The sequence below is a fragment of the Elephas maximus genome, chromosome 18 (genome assembly GCF_024166365.1).
Source record: "Elephas maximus indicus isolate mEleMax1 chromosome 18, mEleMax1 primary haplotype, whole genome shotgun sequence".
In the NCBI taxonomy this organism is placed as follows: Eukaryota; Metazoa; Chordata; class Mammalia; order Proboscidea; family Elephantidae; genus Elephas; species Elephas maximus.
This window is the reverse complement of record NC_064836.1, coordinates 18,112,977-18,132,395: the sequence shown is the minus strand read 5'-3', so window position 1 is coordinate 18,132,395 and position 19,419 is coordinate 18,112,977. Positions and strand designations below refer to the sequence as shown.

Genomic DNA, 19,419 nt, shown 5'->3' with positions numbered 1-19,419 from the left:
CTAGGGCACCTCCGGAGACGCGGAAGCCCTGAGTTAGACCCCTGGTGAAGCTGGCCAGCTGTGGGGAAGGCTGGCCAGGGCTTGCACCTGCTGCAGACTTGGGCCCGCTGACTATGGGTATTTCACTGCAAAGCTGATCTCTTCTGGCCCAGCTATCACCCCGGCACCAATCAGAAGACACCATTTCCCTAAAGTCCCTCCACAGCCAGACCCAAGGGGAGAAGCACCTCCCTCAGGCCCCTGGCTGGAGACTTTTCCCTTCTGAGCCTTGAACCTGGACTGCAGACCAAGCTCAGGACTGGCTTTCCAGTCTGACAGAGCCCATCCAGAGCCAGCAAGAGCCAAAACCTTCCTGCTGGAGAGTGCACCAAGAGGGGAGAGAGGAGGCCCAGGCATTGGGGCTGGGCAGGCAGCCCACACAGCTGTCTGGAGTCAGCCGTCTCCTCAGAAAACAGAGCCGACGCAGATGGGCCCAGGCTGTTATTTGGGAATCCAAAGTCCTAGCAACCAGCAAAACACAGTGGGAAAACCAAACCCCAACCCCATAGATTCTGTCCTTCTCTTAGGTGCTGTGGTTGCTGAGCCCTCCTAACTCTGCAGCTTTGATCACAGTGGAGGGGAATGTGGAGACTCAGGTGGTCACGGGGTGAGAAGCCCCCAGGGTGGGCCCGGCAGACCTCTCATCTGCTGTGCCCAGAGGCAGGGGTCATGGCTGTTTCCTTGCTTTTGGAGGATCCCCAGCCCAGCGCTGGAAGTGGGTGATTTCAGGGAAGTCAAGAGGAAGTTCTGGGTTCTCCCCATCTCTGTGGTGGCCAGACCGAAGTTACAGAAAAACACTACTCTGGAGCTGTGGTCTGGTAGAGTCCCCTTACCCAGACCTCAAATAGCAAGTTTTAAGGAAAGGTTTTTGCCGTTCCCCGGTGCTGCCAGAGGAAGGGAGGGCAGGAGAGATGAGCTGATGAGTTGGGTCAGCCTCTCAGCCAAGGCAGTTCCTCCCAGGTTACCAGAAATGAGTGATCCCATTGCAGTGAGGGCAGAAGATAGCAGAAATAACAATGGAAGGGATTGGGCTGGATAGAGCAGGTCTTCTAGACATGGGGCTGCTGAGACACTTGGGGAAGTTTGGGTTCCATGAGAATCCTGAGCAGGTAAAGAGGGAGGAAAGAGGCAGTCTGGGGAGCCTTAGTGTGGCCATCTAGAGAGGAGGACAAGCCAGGGGGCAGGGCTCAGCCCGCTGAGGAGCCAAAAGAGTTAAGGCCAGAAAGGCAGCTGGAGGAGAAGCAAGGTTGGAAAAGGAGGCGAGAACAGCAGCTGTTCTGGTTTTAAAGAGGAGTAAATAGGCTTATCCTCCTTTCGCTGAAGGAGCAGGGAAAGTTCTTTCCCCTCTGGCTAGAAATTTCCAAGTTGCAGAAGGAAGTCTCCTAACTACTGATCAGTTCCTCCTGGGGTGGGAAAAACTCTGAGCTACAGTGAGTCACTCCCGGGACACCAACAATGGCCTCCTCCTCTCCTTCTGCCCTTGCCCAGACACAGGCATGTCCTGGGGAGAGCCCTGAATGGCCTTCCTGCAGGGGAGCCAATTTCATAGCCCAGCCAGGCGAGCTAGCCCTGTGAAGGGGCTTAGGCAGCCGGGCTGGGCGGGAAGCGCAGGTGGGGCCCTTTGTGCCCGCTCTGAGGTGGTGCGGGACTACCAGCAGCGGCCTTCCGGATAATAGCCACGGGTGGGCACCGCGGAGACACTCTGGGAGCCGGTGGCTTTGTCTGCCCCTCTGAGAAAATCCTGCTGTCCTCTGTACTCAGGCTTCCCTGGGGCATGGAGATCTTTAGAAAAGACCACCAGGAGGGTACAGAATCTACCTACCTTCCCCTCGTGGTTGGAGAACAAGGTCAGGGCCCGGTTAGGATACAGTGGCACCTTCCTTCTCTCCCAGGGTCAGTGACAGCGTGAGCTAAATTAGCAGCCCCTGGCTGGACCAGTTCCCTAAGATTTCATTCCTTGCGCTCTGACACAAAGGCTGGATTTTGCATTTGGGGTGAGGAGAGGAGTATCAATGGACCGTGTCACAGGGAGCTGAGAAGCACCCTCAGGGTCTGCTCTGCTTCCCCACAGCCTCCCTCTGCGGTTCTGGGTGAACGTCATTAAGAACCCCCAGTTTGTGTTTGACATCCACAAGGGCAGCATCACAGATGCCTGCCTCTCGGTGGTGGCCCAGACCTTCATGGACTCCTGCTCCACGTCAGAGCACCGGCTGGGCAAGGACTCACCCTCCAACAAGCTACTGTACGCCAAGGACATCCCCAGCTACAAGAGCTGGGTGGAAAGGTCAGTAGTCTCTAAGGACTACAGCGTCCCTGTCTACCTGCTCTGTTCCCCAGTCTGTGGGCTTTGCTGACCGAGGACTCCAAATAGTGTTTGCAGTACCTTCAGGACCCCTGTTCCCTTCCTTTTCTCATCTCCAAACTTCCTGCTGTGGGGAGAGGGGTGACTTTCTGCCCTTGGAACTCAGATAACTAATTATCATTTATTGAGCATGTGCTAAGCACCCAATACTGTGACAAGAATTTTGGGTGTATCATTCCATTAATAAGTGCAACATCAGAAGAGAAACAGGGAGGCGGAAGCAGTTGGGGACATCTGATGTTCTCAGGGGGCCAGTGTAGGCGTGGGCAGATGTTTGCTGAGTGCCCCATCAAGAGCCTGTTCTGTCTACGGCAGATACTACGCAGACATCGCCAAGCTCCCCGCCATCAGTGACCAGGACATGAACGCCTACCTCGCTGAGCAGTCCCGCCTGCACGCCGTGGAGTTCAACATGCTGAGTGCCCTCAATGAGATCTATTCCTATGTCAGCAAGTACAGTGAAGAGGTAAGGCGGAGCCCAGGGAGCGACAGGAACCAACACACAGAGGGTGCAGTGGTTAAGCAGGAAGGCTGATTCAGTCCTTCAGTAATAACAATGGAGGGTAATTTAGAAAACACATTTGTGGAGTCAAAAACCAGCAAACTCCAAAAGCATCATCATTCCTTTATAAGACAGCCTATCCTCGCCTGAGTCACTGAAGCTTTCTGATACATTTCATTGTCTTTTGCTCATTGTTAATGTAATAAATAACACGTTTAATAATTTCATTGTTTTTCAGTACAAAGTGTTGTACGATTAATGTCATTATTTCTCAAACAATGAATCAAACTATTCTTTGCACTTGGGCAGACCCTGTCAATTACATTTCAGATAGAGAAGTGGACCTTACCGTGACTAGAGGTTGAATAGGACAGCTCCCCGGAGTCCATGGCACTACTTCTGAAGCAGTAGCAGTAGCAATAGCTACACTTACATAGCGCCTTCTAGGTGCTGTGCCAGATGTCGTCGTTCTAAACACATTATATGTGTATGTTTATAAACACACACGGACATATATATACACACATACATATACATATGACTACTAACAGAAAGGTTGGCAGTTCAAACCCACCCAGAGGCACCTTGGAAGAAAGGCCTAGCAATCTGCTTCCGAAAGGTCACAGGCCTGAGGCATGAAGACCCTAGGGAGCAGTTTTACCTTGCACACAGGGGGGCTCTGTGAATTGGAATCAACTTGACAACAACTGGTTTTGTCTCTTTATTTTTATACACACACATATGGAGTCCTTGGGTGGCGCAGTGGTTAAAGCAATCAACTGCTAACCAGAAGGTCGGTGGTTTGAAACCACCAGTGGCTTTGCAGAAGAAAGATGTGGCAGTCTGCTTCTGTAGAGATATACAGCCTTGGAAACCCTGTGAGGTCGCTATGAGTCAGAATTGACGCGATGGCACTGGGTTTTGACTAATCCAAAAGGTTGACAGTTCAAACCCACCCAGAGGCATCTCAGAAGATAGGCCTGGCAATTTGCTTCCAAAAGGTCACAGCCATGAATATCCTGTAGAGCAGTTCTATTCTGCACACATAGGGTCACCATGAGTCAGAACTGACTTGACAGCAACTAGCAACACGCACACGTATATATTCAGTTAGGCATTTAAATTATCTAAATTTATCTGTAATTATTGAAATGATGTTCATTAGGGCAGAAGAGAGAGGTTGATAGAATTCCCCAGAGTGGGAGCTTTCATACTCAAGTCCCCTCACCTGTGCTCTTGTTCCTCAGCTCATCGGGGCCCTGGAGCAGGATGAGCAGGCCCGACGGCAGCGGCTGGCGTACAAGGTAGAGCAGCTCATCAGCGCCATGTCCATTGAGAGCTGAGAGGAGGAGCCTTGTCTTCCTGGGAAGAAGGACCCGTCACAGCTGTTGCACCAAGAATCTCAGATGGAAGGACCAGGGAAGGGGCTCAGGCTCCAGAGCTTGCTGTCCCCTGAGACCCATCCTGGGGAGAGGGGGTGGCCCCCTCCGCACGCCAGCCAAGCTTCATCTTAGCCAGTTCCTGCAAAGAGAGAGCAGGCACCCTGCAGTGAGGACCAGATGGCAGAGAAGGTGGTCCTCCGAGCTGAGGGGCACGAGCGGGACGCCGTGCCTCTGTGACTGCTGCTTTGCATGAAAACTCATTTGATGTATATTGGGGAAATAATGGAAACTTTATTTAATTTTTTTTTAAGAAAAAGGAAAAAAAAAAAACAGAAATAAAACAAAAAGCCGCCCTGTTGATCCCGTCCAATTTTTCTTTAGTTCTGCTTTTTGCTCCCCTTCCTTCTCCCGCCCCCCTCTGCCCCTCCTTCCTCACACAACTCCTGTTTCCAAACCCTGGAAAGAGTCTGCCGAGAGATGCCGAGGGATGTGAGGGGAAATAATGGTTTTCTTTCTCTTGAAACTAAAAAACAAATGAGGAGGAAGAGAAGAAGAATGAGCACAAGTTCACAGCAGACACTCAGTAAAAAGAGAGCCCAGTAAAACCTGGAGTTTTCCCAGCAGCCAAAGGGCATGGAACTACAGACCTTTGCACGGACTGCAAAGCCAGCTGGCTGCCTGGAAAGCGAGCTTTACATACCACACACCTGTATACTCACATGCTCGCCTCGCGAGGGAATGTGTGTCTGTAGATACCAATGCTTTTTGCTACTGTTTTTGTTTTGTTTTATTTAATCCTAAGCCTCAACAAATGAGGACCTCATCTTTGGTACTTTTCCTTTCGGTTTCCCTGAAATTCTATCAGAACTGGGGGAGAGGTGGGCCGCTCCCAGACCAGCACCAGGCCTCCAGAGAACGTGAAGCCACTCTGTTCACCCCAGCTTCTGCTGTGACCGGCCTCCCTGAGGAGAGGGTCTGGAGGTGTGTGGATCAGGTCTCCAGGAGGTTCCATCTGGGAGCCGATTTGGGGACCTGGGTGTTTGGCATTGGATTCCTCCTCAATCATCCAGAGGTTTCTTGCAATTAAAAAGGAAACAAAAATCAAACACCGTTTACAGCAAGCAATACTTGAAGAGAGTAGGTAAAAGGAGCCGCAAGATTTATTACGCTTTCTTTCTCTTTCGCTCTCGTGCCTGGACGACGTGGAGCTGCTGACAGCTGGGCATACAGCACTTGCCTCCAGGGAGACCGGTAGAAATGACCTAGACCCTCACGTTACTCTCTTCTTCAGCCTCTCCTTCTGCCTCACATGGACTTGTGGGTTTGAAGGACAAGGAAAAGTAGATGGCTTATCTCTGGGCTCCTCTCCTTAGATCTCTCTCACCTGTTTACACCGAAAACCACGCACCACCAACTCTCCTGACTGTAATTCCCAGACAGAAACCAAAGCTCCATGGCTGTGTCCAGAGGCCCCATAGAAGGCAATGAGGGTCATCCAGAGGAAAGGCAGCTCTGTTGGCAGCAGGACCTTGGCGACTGGGGCAGCCACCAGAGTGTTCAGGCTTCGTCACTAGCATGGATCCAAGCAGCCAGCTCCAGCTTCTCTGCTAGCAGCATTGGAGCCAGGAGGTAAGGACAAAAGCAAGGCAAGGGGGAAAGGCAGGGTGGCAGGGAGGCAAAGAGGAACACCCTGCCCCTCCCCCTTCTACTTTTTAAGGGGCCAGGAATCCCAGGCTGCAATGCTGGGAAGGACACCAGCTACCCCAAGAGAGACTGGACCAGGCTCATTTCCTCTGTAATTAACTTTGGGTCTCAGCCTTACCTCCAAGCAATTCCAATTTCCAAAGGCTCTGCTGACCACATCTGATTCCCAGGCCAGGGCTGGGGGAGGGGGAGCTTTGCGGGCTGGCTTCCATCTCTGGCGTGTGGCTTTGGATTGCTGTTCTAACCACACAGCAGACATCTCCCGGTCTCCTCAGCCCCAGTTTCTTGCCGGAATGCAGCTGACAAATGGGAAGAGAAAAGCATTCAACAAAATACTCAGGAAACTTGCTGTTTTCATTATAATTCACAACCAGCCATGCCAAGGCCACTTTCTTCTGATAACGCACTTCTGTGAAAGTTTCTTGGGGCCCTGTTAATAGCCTGAAGGAAATACTAATGACTGGCCTTCCTCACCAAGCCAAAGTGTTTGCTCTTCATAGCACCCAAAGCTTATCAGCTCAGAGCCCATGACTGATGGAGACAAAGGGAGAGGAGAAACGTTGAAAGGAATTTGAGCAGGAGACTTTGTGCTATCCACAAAAACCCCACCCCACCTGCATTTTACTTCTGAGATCTGTTTGAATGAAGGTTTGCTGATCACACCGCTGCTCAGACTGACACCTAACGTTTTAGACTTTACCCCACCGAGAAACAACAGGAAGTTAGACATCTCAACAGCATCATAACCAACCCTTACCCCTGCGTATCTACCCAGGGGGTCTCCCAGCAGCTACTTTTGTGACCATTCACTGCCGCTAGGAACACTTCCTGGGAGGTTTTTGGAGAGTGTGGAGAATGATGGAGGGCTGGCCAATTGGGGAGTGGTGAGTGGCTTGGCCACTTTTCTCCAAACTCCATGAGACAGTTGGGGAGCTTGGGCTCACAAAGGACATGGTACAGGGGCATAGCTAAGAAGGGAACTGAGAAAAAGGAAAACACGGCTATATTCAGTCCAGGCCACAAGGGTGGAAGGTTGTAGAGCCCTGCCTGTCTCTAGCCTCCCACCTCTCCATCCTCCACCAGCTTTTGGCTTTGGGTGTCCAAGTACCCAAACCCCAAGAAATAGTGTGGAGAGGTAGTATAGTTCATTGGCCCCTTTCCTCACTATTACCCACTGTGAGGATGTGTTGACCTTGTGTCAGAGAGAAGTATTAAAACCACAGTTCCTCCCCACATGAAGCCATCCACCTTCATCTATCTCGGGAGAGGGCAGGGAGGGAAGTTCCACTCCAAAGTCCAGCACTGCTTTATTTCATTGATCTGCACGGGACAGTTCTTTGGAAAAGGATCCCAGAAATCCTTGCTTGGCAAAACAGAGATGCTAAGATGACTAACCTGGCCAGTTGCCAAGATGGAGAGTAAGTCCCTCCTGTGGGTGCCTCCTGCCCTCTGCCTGGGGTCAGGTGCCTCTGGTGGCCGTCCTACTTCCTGCAGCATCCCACTCAGCACCACTGTGACCCACCTGTGACAAAGATCACTCCTCCTTACAGAGTTCAGGCATTAAAAGCATGGACCAGCTGGTAACTTCACTGGAGAGAGAGGAAACTTTCCTGTATACATTATCTCAGGAAACCTCAAGCAGCAACTATTTCTAGGCACTGTTCTAGGTGCTGGGAAACAGCAATGAACGAGACAGACAGGTCCTTCCTCCAGCAAATTTGCTTTCTTCAGGCTGTTGGTTCCTGTAACCAACTTCCAGGTGCAGTTTCCTCCCCCACCAGTAGACGGCATGAGTTTGTAGAAAAGTGGGTCAGGGAAGGAAGGAAGCCACTCAAGCCAGCTGCCTTACCTTACTCTTGGGATGCTTCTCCAGTGACGAGAGCCACTGTAGCCTCCACTGCTGCCATCTCCTCTGGCAGCTCTTCCTCTACTGCTCCAGTCCCTGGCCTTCCTGCAGTTCTACCAAGTGAGAACGAGAAACAGCAGTCAAGGCCCCTGGCCCTGCTGAGCACAAAGCAGAAGCAATGGCTGGATATGTGTGAGGCTGCAAATGGTCTGCATACAACACACTCGGGATGATCGAAAACCTCTGGTAGATAAACACCCAGGTGCATTTCAGTGCCGCACCTGTCCACACTCTCCTGCTGCAGGTAAATACCCAGCTGGCAGTTGCTCTGGGGGGAGGCCAGTTTTTTTGTTTGGTTTTTGCTTTTTTTATTCCAGCCACACTGTGTCATGCCTGAGGCTCCTGGGCCTGGCCATGGAGAGGACAGAATAGAGACTGAGGGGCCCCTGTGGGTGAGAAAATGCACAAACTGCGTAATAGACACAGAGCTGAGCCAGCAAGGCCCATCGTGGGACTTGGGAGGTGAGGGCCCTCTGATGCCACATGAACAGGCTTTGAGGAAAGGGTGACACTTCTTCATAACTCCAGCCTCTCTACCCTGCCTCCTCCTCTCTCCTAGCTTCTCCAGAGGGTGAAGTCTTAGCATCTGGGGCTTCTTGCTCCCATGAAGGAAGGATCAGGTTCACTCTTGGTATTTTCAAACCAGTACTGGGAAGGTCTTGAGAGACCATTAAGACCACTGCTTGTTGGACGATAAGTAATTTGGAGACTCCTTAGCCTTCCGTGGTCACCGCGTCTCATGCTCTTCATCATGAAGAAGTCCTACCTTAAGACCAAGCTCCCCATCTGCCAAAGCACAGTCCATTCCCACTTGTTCTGGCCTCAAAGAAGATGGGTGTCAGTCAAGGTCCTGACTTTTGTTTTACTTGCCTTCCATATTGGCATTAAAGATGGAGCTCATAAGGGAACGTAGTATCTACCAAACAGAAGAGATGTTCCTGTGTGTGGAGGGGAAGGAGGGACAAACTCTTTAGACCAGTGAGATGAGGGACCTGAGCCCACCTGCCTCTCCCCCCAGCTTCTCCTTCTCGAGCCCATTCTTCGTGACACACTGGAATCCTTATTACACACATATTTTAAGAAAACACAGTGATGGTTGTCTGGTTTTGTTTTTACAGGTGTTGTGGAATAAAAACTGTAAGAAAATGAAGTATTTAAAATGTTCCAATAAAATGGGGTTTTTTGTTATTCTAATATATTATTGTGTACCTATTGTAAATATGAAACACTCCTATTTTGCAAGCCAAGGACACAATTTGTACTGTTGTTATATATAAATAAAGTTTACTGGATTAAAAAAAAAAAGCTTAAATCTTCAAATAAACCTGCATTTTTCCACAGCATTGCTGCACAATAACGTTCCACAGGCATATGTAAAAAGTATGGTGCGGGGGCGGGGGGGGGAGGGAAGATGAGCTAAGCTTTGAGGGACTTCTAGAATTCTCTGTGGAGCCAGAGCTTGTTAATGTCCAGTTATCATCTTTACCAAGACACACACACACACACACACACACACACACGCACACACACGTATGCACTGCTCTGGCTTGTACCAATAGGTAGACACTGCCCCCTATCGGCAAGACCCCAGAATGCAGTATCCCCCCAAACCGGAGGCTGGTAGTACAGACTCTGGATTGAGGCCCTTTCCCAGGGGTCAACTGAGGTCTCAGAAAAATGAGAAGCTCCACATCCCCAGGCCTTCCTGAAAAGTACATTCATCCATTTGTACAACAAACATTTATGAAGCATCTACCATGGCCTAGCATCATCGTAAGTACTGGCAGATAAAGTAATAAATGAGACAGACATAATTTTTGTCCTCATTAACCTTTCAAAAACCAGTTGCCTTAGAATTGATTCTGACTCATGGCAACCCCATGTGCATCAGAGTAGAACTGTGCTTCATAAAGTTTTCAGTGGCAGATTTTTCAGAAATAAATCGCCGGGCCTATTTTCCCAGGCACCTCTAGGTAGACTCAAACCTTCAACCTTTCAGTTAGTGGCAGAGCATGTTAACAATTTGCACTGCCCAGGGTCTCCCGTCAACTTCTTGTTAGTTGTCATGATTCCGACTCATGGCGACCCCGTGTGTGCAGAGGACAGGTGCTCCATTGGGTTTTCAAGGCTGTGGGCTTTTGGAAGCAGATCACCAAGCCTCTCTTCTGAGTTGCCTCTGGGTGGGTTCAAAATGCCAACCTTGTGGCTGGAAGTTGAGCACTTAACAGCACCACCCAGTGACTCCCAGAAACATTTGAGTCATGAAAAGCATAAGGATTCTAAAAAAGGAATACCTCAGCCATGCATTGGGATGGGCTTTTGCTGTTGTTTTGTTTTCAGTTAACGGATCAAGGTTAAATTAAAAGAAAGATGCTAGAGGTGGGGTCAAGATGGTGGAATAGCCAGACACTTCCGGTGATCCCTCTTACAAGAAAGACCTGAGAAAACAAGTGAAATGATTATATTTACGAGAAGCTAGGAGCCCTGAATATCAAAGGCGAAGTTAGAAAATGGACTGAGCAGGAAGGGGAGGGAGCGGGAGTTCAGAAGTGGAGAGGAGTTACTGGATCCCTCAGGCACCATTCCCAGGAGCAGCTGTGGTGGGCTGGTGGTAGCTTTTGGCCGCAGTTTCCTCAGGTAGAAGCAGCCAGCTGTAATGCCTACTCACACCTCCAGAACTGGAGAAGAACAGAGCTTTTGGCAAAAGCTAAGTACTTGCATATATTTTACCGTGCCCCCCCCCAACCCTGAAGCCGGCTTGAGGCTCTTGATTTGCCTGGGCCTGAGATAGGCCCTGTTGAGCACCAAGAGCCATTATTCTGCCCTTGGAGAAGGAATAAATTCGCAAATGGGGGAAAAGATAATTTGCCAGCTCCACTAACCCGGGAAGCCCTGGACAGAAGCAGCTCCTGTCCAGACACAAATAGTCTGTGGACTTTGAATACCTTTCCCCCTTGCATGGACTTGTGTGGGCCAATTTTGGGAGAATAGGCCCTTGTTGGCAGACTACAACTGTTTCAGCTGTATGGTGGAGAGGTGGGTGTTTGATGTTTGACACTGCTTTGCCTATTAAACAGGGTCCTCACCTACCCACATCAGGGGCCTAAGGACTGGTGGCTCCACTCAGTCACCCAGCCACACATGACAGGAGTCCAAGGATAACTGGTACCTCTCAGTCTTACAAACAAAAGCATGGGGGCCTATGGTCTGTCTGCAGAACCCACCCACCTATACACTCCAGTGAAGAGGGATGCACTTTCCTCAGAGACTCTTGGGGGATGATTCTCAGCTCCCTGCATTGTTCAGAGCATGGCGCCCAGCTGCAACCAGATACCAGTACCTACACCAATCACCCCTGCCCCTCTAAGACTGTAGGACAGAGCTTGTATCAAACACTTGATGACCAGTACCTAGACACTTGAGCTGAATCCATACAAGAAAAGTGAATGGACTTCTAGGCTCACATACCTAAAAACAGCTCTAGCCATCTGGTGACAGGACGTCAGAGCTTCAAAGGTGAAAATAATCAAGCTAGCTCACTCAAGCAACCCATTCGGGCATAACAAAACAAGAAGCTAGGATTCAGTAAGCAAACATAAAATAAACTAATATAATAACTTATGCATGGCTAGGAGACAACAGTCAATATCAAATCACATAAAGAAAGAGACCACAATTGCTTCAACAAGCTCTCAAAATTAAAGAATCTAGGGACTCTTCTAGATGAAAGTGCCTTTATGGAATTACCAGAGGCAGAATACAAAAGATTAATACACAGAACCCCTCAAGACATCAGGAAAGAGATCAGGCAATACGTAGAACAAGCCAAGGAACACACAGATAAAGCAGTTGAAGAAATTAAAAAGGTTCTTCAAGAACATAATGAAAAATTTAATAAGCTGCAAGAATCCATAGTGAGAAGGCAACTAGAAATTCAGAAGATTAACAAAAAATTACAGAATTAGACAACTCAATAGAAACTCAGAGGAGAGGATTTGATTAAGTGGAAGGTAAAATTGGTGAGCTTGAATATAAAGCACTTGACATCAACATATTTAGAGAAAAACCAGATAAAGGAGTTTTAAAAAATGAAGAAAACTTAAGAATCATGTTGAGCTACATCAAGAGAAATAACCTACAAGTGATTGGAGTACCGGAACAGGGAGGGACAACAGGAAATACAGAGAGAATTGTTGAAGATTTGTTGGCAGGAAACTTCCCTGATATCGTGAAAGATGACAAGATATCTATCCAAGATGCTCCCACATGAGGTAGATTTTAAAAGAAAGTCACCAAGGTATATTATAATCAAACTTGCCAAAACCAAAGATGAGGAGAGAATTTTAAGAGCAGCTAGGGATAAACAAAAAGTCACCTACAAAGGAGAATCAGTAAGAATAAGCTTGGATTACTCAGTGGAAACCACGTAGACAAGAAGGCAATGGGAGGACTTTTATAAAGCGTTGAAGGAAAAAAATTGCCAGCCAAAAATCATATATCCAGCAAAACTGTCTCTCAGATATGAAGGTGAAATTAGGACATTTCCAGATAAATAGAAGTTTAGGGAATTCGTAAAAACCAAACCAAAACAACAGGAAATACTAACAGGAGTTCTTTGCCTAGAAAATCAATAATATCAGGTATCGATCCAAGACTAGAACACTTGACAGAGCAATCAGATGTCAACCCAGATAGGGAAATCACAAAAATAAATCAAGATAAAAAAACACTCAAAACAGGGAAACAGTGATGTTATTATGTAAAAGAAAACAACATTAAAACAATAAAGAGGGACTAAGAAATGTAGTCATATATCTTTCATATGCAGAGGATGACAAGACAATATAAAGAAATAAAAGTTAGGTTTAAAGGTAGAAAAATAGGGGTGAATATTAAGGTAACCACAAAAGAGACTAACTGTCCTGCACATCAAAATAAATACAAGAAAAAAATACTGGCTCAGCAGAAACAAAATAAACAACAAATAAGGTGAAAAGACAATATATAAAGATACACTACTTAGCAAAAAAAATTAAGTAGGAAAAAGAAACTGTCAACAACACACAAAAAAAGACATCAAAATGACAGCACTAAATTCATACCTATCCATAATTACGCTGAATATAAATGGACTAAATGCACCAATAAAGAGACAGAGAGTGGCAGAATGGATAAAAAAACACGATCCATCTACATGTTGCCTACAAGAGACACACCTTAGACTTAGAGACACAACCTAAAACTCAAACAATGGAAAAAAATATATCAAGCAAACAACAAGCAAAAAAGAGCAGGAGCGACAATATTAATTTCTGACAAAATAGGCTTTAAAGTTAAATCCATCACAAAGGATAAGGAAGAACACTATATAATGATTAAAGGGGCAATACACCAGAGGATATTACCATATTAAAAATTTATGTGCCCAATAACAGGGCTGCAAGATACATAAAACAAACTAACAACATTGAAAAGTGAGAGAGACAGCTTCACAATTATATTAGGAGACTTCAACACACCACTTTCAGGATATCCAGAAAGAAGCTCAGTAAAGACACGGAAGATCTAAATGGCACAATCAACCAACTTGACCTTGTAGACATACACAGAACACTCCACCCAACAGCAACCAAGTGTACTTTCTTTTCTAGTGTACATGGAACATTCTCTAGAATAGACCACATATTAGGTCATAAAGCAAGCCTTAGCAGAATCCAAAACATTGAAATATTACAAAGCATCTTCTCTGACCATAAGGCCATAAAAGTAGAAATCAATAACAGGAAAAGCAGGGAAAAGAAATCAAACACTTGGAAACTGAACAATACCCTGCTCAAAAAAGACTGGATTATAGAAGACATTAAGGATGGAATAAAGAAATTCGTAGAATCCGATGAGAATGAAAACACTTCCTATCAGAACCTTTGGGACACAGCAAAAGCGGTGCTCAGAGGCCAATTTATATCAATAAATGCACACATCCAAAAAGAAGAAAGGGCCAAAATCAAAGAATTATCTACACAACTTGAACAAATAGAGAGCAACAAAAGAAACCCTCAGGCATCAGAAGAAAACAAATGATAAAATTAGAGCAGAATTAAATGAAATAAAAAACAGAAAAACAATTGAAAGAATTAACAAAACCAAAAGCTGATTCTTTGAAAAAAATCAACAAAATTGATAAACCACTGGCCAAATTGGCAAAAGAAAAACAGGAGAGAAAGCAAATAACCCAAGTGAGAAATGAGATGGGTGATATTACAACAGACCCAAATGAAATTAAAAGAGTCATATCAGATTACTATGAAAAATTGTACTCTAACAAATTTGAAAACCTAGAATAAATGGATGAATTTCTAGAAACACACTGTCTACCTAAACTAACACATACAGACGTAGAACAACTAAATAGACCCATAACAAAAGAAGAGATTGAAAACGTAATCGAAAAATTCCCAACAAAAAAGGCCTGGCCTGAAAGTCTTCACTGCAGAGTTCTACCAAACTTTCAGAGAACAAATAACACCATTACTGTTAAAGGTATTTCGGAGTATAGAAAAGGACAGAATACTCCCAAACTTATCCTATGAGGTCAGCATATCCCTGATACCAAAACCAGGTAAAGATATCACAAAGAAAGAAAATAACAGACCTATATCCCTCATGACTTAGATCAAAATCCTCAACGAAATTCTAGCCAATAGAATTCAACAACACATCAAAAAATAATTCACCATGATCAAGTGGGATTCATACCAGGTATGCAGGGATGGTTCAACATTAGAGAAACAATTAATGTAATTCATCACATAAATAGAAGACAAGAATCACATACTTTTATCAATTGATGCAGAAAAGACATTTGACAAAGTTCAACACCTATTCATGACAAAAACTCTAAGCAAAAGAGGAATAGAAGGAAAAATCCTCAACATAATAAAGGGCATTTATACAAAGCCAACAACCAACATCATCCTAAATGGAGAGAGTCTGAAAGCATTTCTTCTCAGATTGGGAACTAGACAAGGATGCCCTTTATCACCACTCTTATTCAACAATGTGCTGGAGGTCCTAGCCAGAGCAATTAGGCTAGATAAAGATATAAAGGGCAACCAGATTGGTAAGGAAGAGGTAAAAGTATCTCTATTTGCAAAAGACATGATCTTATACACAGAAAACCCTAAAGAATCCTCAAGAAAACTACTGAAACTATTAGAAGTGTTCCACAGAGGATCAGGATACAAGACAAACATACAAAAATCAGTTGGATTCCTCTACACTAACAAAAAGAACATCAAAGAGGAAATCACCAAATCAATACTGTTTACAGTAGCCCCCAAGAAGATAAAATACTTAGGAATAAATCTTACTAGAGATGTAAAAGACCTATACAAAGAAAACTACAAGACGCTACTGCAAGAAACCAAAAGAAACTTACGTAAGTGGAAACACATACCTTGCTCATAAATAGGAAGACTTAACATTGTAAAAATGTCTATTCTATCAAAAGCGATCTATAGATACAATGAAATTCTGATCCAAATTCCACTGACATTTTTTAACGAGAGGGAGAAACAAATCACCAACTTCATATGGAAGGGAAAAAGGCCCCGGATAAGTAAAGCATTACTGAATAAGAAGAACAAAGTGGGAGACCTCACTCTACCTGATTTTAGGACCTATTATACCACCACAGTAGTCAAAACAGCCTGGTACTGGTGTAACAACAGATACATAGACCAATGGAACAGAATTGAGAATCCAGACATAAATCCATCCACATATGAGCAGTTGATATTTGACAAAGGCCCAAAGTCAGTCAAATGGGGAAAAGACAGTCTTTTTAACAAATGGTGCTGGCATAACTGGATATCCATCTGCAAAAAAATGAAACAAGACCCGTAACTCACATCATGCACAAAAATGAACTCAAAATGGATCAAAGACCTAAATCTAAAATCTAAAATGATAAAGATCATGGGAAAAAAAAAATAGGGGCAATGTTTGGAGCCCTAATACATGGCATAAACAATATACAAAACATTATTAACAATGCAGAAGAGAAACTAGATAACTGGGACCTCCTAAAAATCAAACACCTATGCTCATCCAAAGACCATTAGAGAAATGCAAATCAAAACTACAATGAGATTCTATCTCACTCCAACAAGGCTGGCATTAATCCAAAAAACGCAAAATAATAAAGGATGTGGAGACTCTGGAACACTTATACACTGCTGGTGGGAATGTAAAATGGAACAACCACTTTGGAAATTCATTTGGCACTGCCTTAATTTTAAAAAGGTAGAACTACCATAAGATCCAGCAATCCCTCTCCTTGGAATATATCCTAGAGAAATAAGAGCCTTTACACAAACAGATATATGCACCCCTGTGTTCATTGCAGCACTGTTTACAATAGCAAAAAGATGGAAGCAACCAAGGTGCCCATCAACAGATGAATGGACAAGTTATGGTATATTCACACAATGGAATATTACGCATCAATAAAGAACAATGATGAAACTGTGAATCATTTCATAACTCAGGAATCTGGATGGCATTATGCTGAGTGAAATTAGTCTGTTGCAAAAGGACAAATATTGTATAGGACCACTATTATAAGAACTCGAGAAATAATTTAAACAGAGAAGAAAATATTCTTTGATGGTTATGAGGCGGGGGGGCGGAAGGGAGAAGAGTTTTCACTAATTAAATAGTAGATAAGAACTATTTTAGGTGAAGGGAAAGACAACACACATACAGGAGAGGTCAGCACAACTGGACTAAACCAAAAGCAGTTTGCAGAATAAACTCAACGTTTCGAAGGCCAGCATAGCATGGGTGGGGGCTTGGGGACCATGGTTGCAGGAGACATCTAAGTCAATTGGCATAATAAAATCTATTAAGAAATCATTCTGCATCCCACTTTGGAGAGTGGTGTCTGGGGTCTTAAGCACTAGCAAGCGGCCATCTAAGATGCATCAATTGGTCTCGATCCACCTGGAGCAAAGGAGAATGAAGATCGCCAAAGACACAAGGTAATTATGAGCCCAGGAGACAGAAAGGGCCACATAAACCAGTGACTATATCAGCCAGAGACCAGAAGAACTAGATGGTGCCCAGCTATGACCAATGACTGCCCTGACAGGGAACACAACAGAGAACCCCTGAGGGAGCAAGAGAGCAGTGGGATGCAGACCCCAAAATCTCATAAAAAGACCAGTCTTAATGGTCTGACTGAGACTAGAAGGACGTTGGTGGTACGGTCCCCAGACCTTCTGTTCTGTTAGCTCAAGAAAGGAACCATTCCCAAAGCCAACTGTACAGACAGGAATTGGACTGGACAATGGGATACAAAATGATACTGGTGAAGGATGAGCTTCTTGGATCAAGTAGACACATGGGGCTATGTAAGCATCTCCCGTGTGGAGGGGAGATGAGAGGGCAGAGGGGGTCAGAAACTGGCCGAGTGGACACAAAAAGAGAGAGTGGAGGGAAGGAGTGTGCTGTCTCAGGGGGAGAGCAATTAGGAGTATACAGCAAGGTGTATATAAATTTTTGTATGAGAGGCTGATTAATTTGTTAACTTTCACTTAAAGCACAATAAAAATTAAAAAGAAAGATACTAGATAATTGTGTGTGCTTTTAAATCTAGCACAAGGGAGAAAGAAAAAGGTGGGCCCTGGCCTGGGGAATAGAAGTAACTGGGCTGACATGAAGCCCAGAGGCAGGAGGAATTTAGTAAGTCTGCAAGGAGGCTTATGGTGAGAAATTGATTGTGTGACCTCTAATCCTTGGGCTTCTTCTTACCTGAGGACACTACTACCCTCTTCAATACTTCCACTTCTGTAGTTTTCTTCCTGTTATTCCAAAGTGTGTAGGGCCCCTCTACTCTCTGGCTGGTGAGAGGAATAAATGAGAATACTCAGGAACCTGTCCATCTGACATCTCAGCTGAGTGTGCAAGGAGACCACTGTTCACTCCCTTCATGCTAATGGGCCTCATATCCAGCACGAGGAGTAGATAGAGGCTGCTCAAGGCAGAGGGACAGCCCTTGCCCTCAGTGAGCCTCCAGTCTGGTGGAAGGGATAGCCGCTCTCTTTAGGATGCCACCAGTCTGACGGGGGAGACAAAGACCTGCTCTCAAGGAAAAAAAGTTTCCCTTGAGTCAACTCCAACTCACGGTGACCCCATGTGTGTCAGAGTAGACCTGTGCTCCATACGGTTTTCAGCGGCTGATTTTTTCAGAAGTAGATTACCAATACCTTCTTCCGAGGCACCTGCGGGTGGACTCAAACCACCAACCTCTCAGTTAGCCAACCCCAGTCTAATAGGGATGACCAGCACACGCACGTAAGTATGGTAAAACAAACGCATGTAAACAGAAGCGTGTTCACAATGTGATGTCCACTGGAGTTGTAGAATGATCACAGAGGCAATTCCTGTAAAGATCCCCCCCACTCCCACACCCTCACTTGATCCCCTGAGAGAGCGGAGAGAGGCCAGTGCTGGTCCTGGGGCTCAGGAAAACACAAACACAATGCCCTGAGGAGATGGGAGAGGAGCAGGGCTGAGACCTGCATGTAATTTAGTGCCTTGTTTTCAATAACACAATGGGTTTGTGAGAGTGCTAGGGCTACTTTACTAACCTTAGACCATCCTCTGCTCCTCTTCTAAATGCAGACCTAGAGCACTGGAGGCTGTGTGTTCCACCACAGGGCAAAAGGAGTCTCATTCCTCAGCAAAAGCAATGATGTGGCCCTGGTGAGCTCCTGATGTGCCAGCACAGTGTGTGTGTGGTGGTGGGGGGGGCGGGGGCAGCCTGACAGGGCCCTGGCTTCCCAGGAGGAATTGGTTGGATAGCAGGGAAATGTGGATGGGGAGGCCATTTTTCTGCATGGCGTTTCCTCGATCTTCTTGCAGCTCCCCTTCTTTCCCCTCAGTACCTTGGACTTGAGGCATCTCTTTTATTAAATATCTGCTGCAGGAGCTACCTTCCTCAGGGAAGGGGGAGGAGGGCAGGCAGCAGTCGCCTTATCCATCCTGTTCACCATTGTATTCCCAGGACAGGGCATGGTGCCTCATCCACAGTGGATGCCCACTAAGTATGTTCTGAATGAGTGAGTGACTGAATGAATGAAATATTTTAATCGGCTACCATACTGCAGGTGCTGGAACATCATCAGAGCCCTGGTGACCAAGTGGTTAAGAGCTCAGCTGCAAGCCAAAAGGTTGGCAGTTTGAATCCACCAGCTGCTCCTTGGAAACACTATGGGGCAATTCTATCCTGTTGTACAGCGTCGCTATGAGTCGGAATCGACTCAATGGCAACGGGTTTGGTTTTTGTAGTTGGAACATCACCTCTTGCAGGCCTCTCAATCTCATATGATAGGATCACTCCATTTTTATACAGAAGCTAAGGGATTTGCTTCAGGTCACACAATTACTAAGTGATAGAGTCACCACCGCCTGATTCCAGGTCACCAGCTATTTCTACTTCACTACACAGCCTTTCAGCAGC

The 19,419-nt window shown here is 45.8% G+C and overlaps 1 protein-coding gene across 4 annotated transcripts in view; it reads left to right on the top strand.

Annotated features, from left to right (window-relative positions):
• Nucleotides 1-9,180, top strand: part of PLXNA2 (plexin A2) — a 268,455-nt gene extending 259,275 nt beyond the window's left edge. For 3 of the 4 annotated variants that reach the window (XM_049858412.1, XM_049858413.1, XM_049858411.1), the window contains 3 exons: nt 2,111-2,323; nt 2,717-2,867; nt 4,151-9,180. In XM_049858412.1, coding sequence (XP_049714369.1) covers nt 2,111-2,323; nt 2,717-2,867; nt 4,151-4,246 — 460 coding nt within the window. In that variant the 3' untranslated portion in view covers nt 4,247-9,180. The remainder of the gene's footprint in view (nt 1-2,110; nt 2,324-2,716; nt 2,868-4,150) is intronic. The other variant, XR_007513869.1, reaches the window with a different exon arrangement.
• The last annotated feature ends 10,239 nt before the right edge of the window (nt 9,181-19,419 follow it).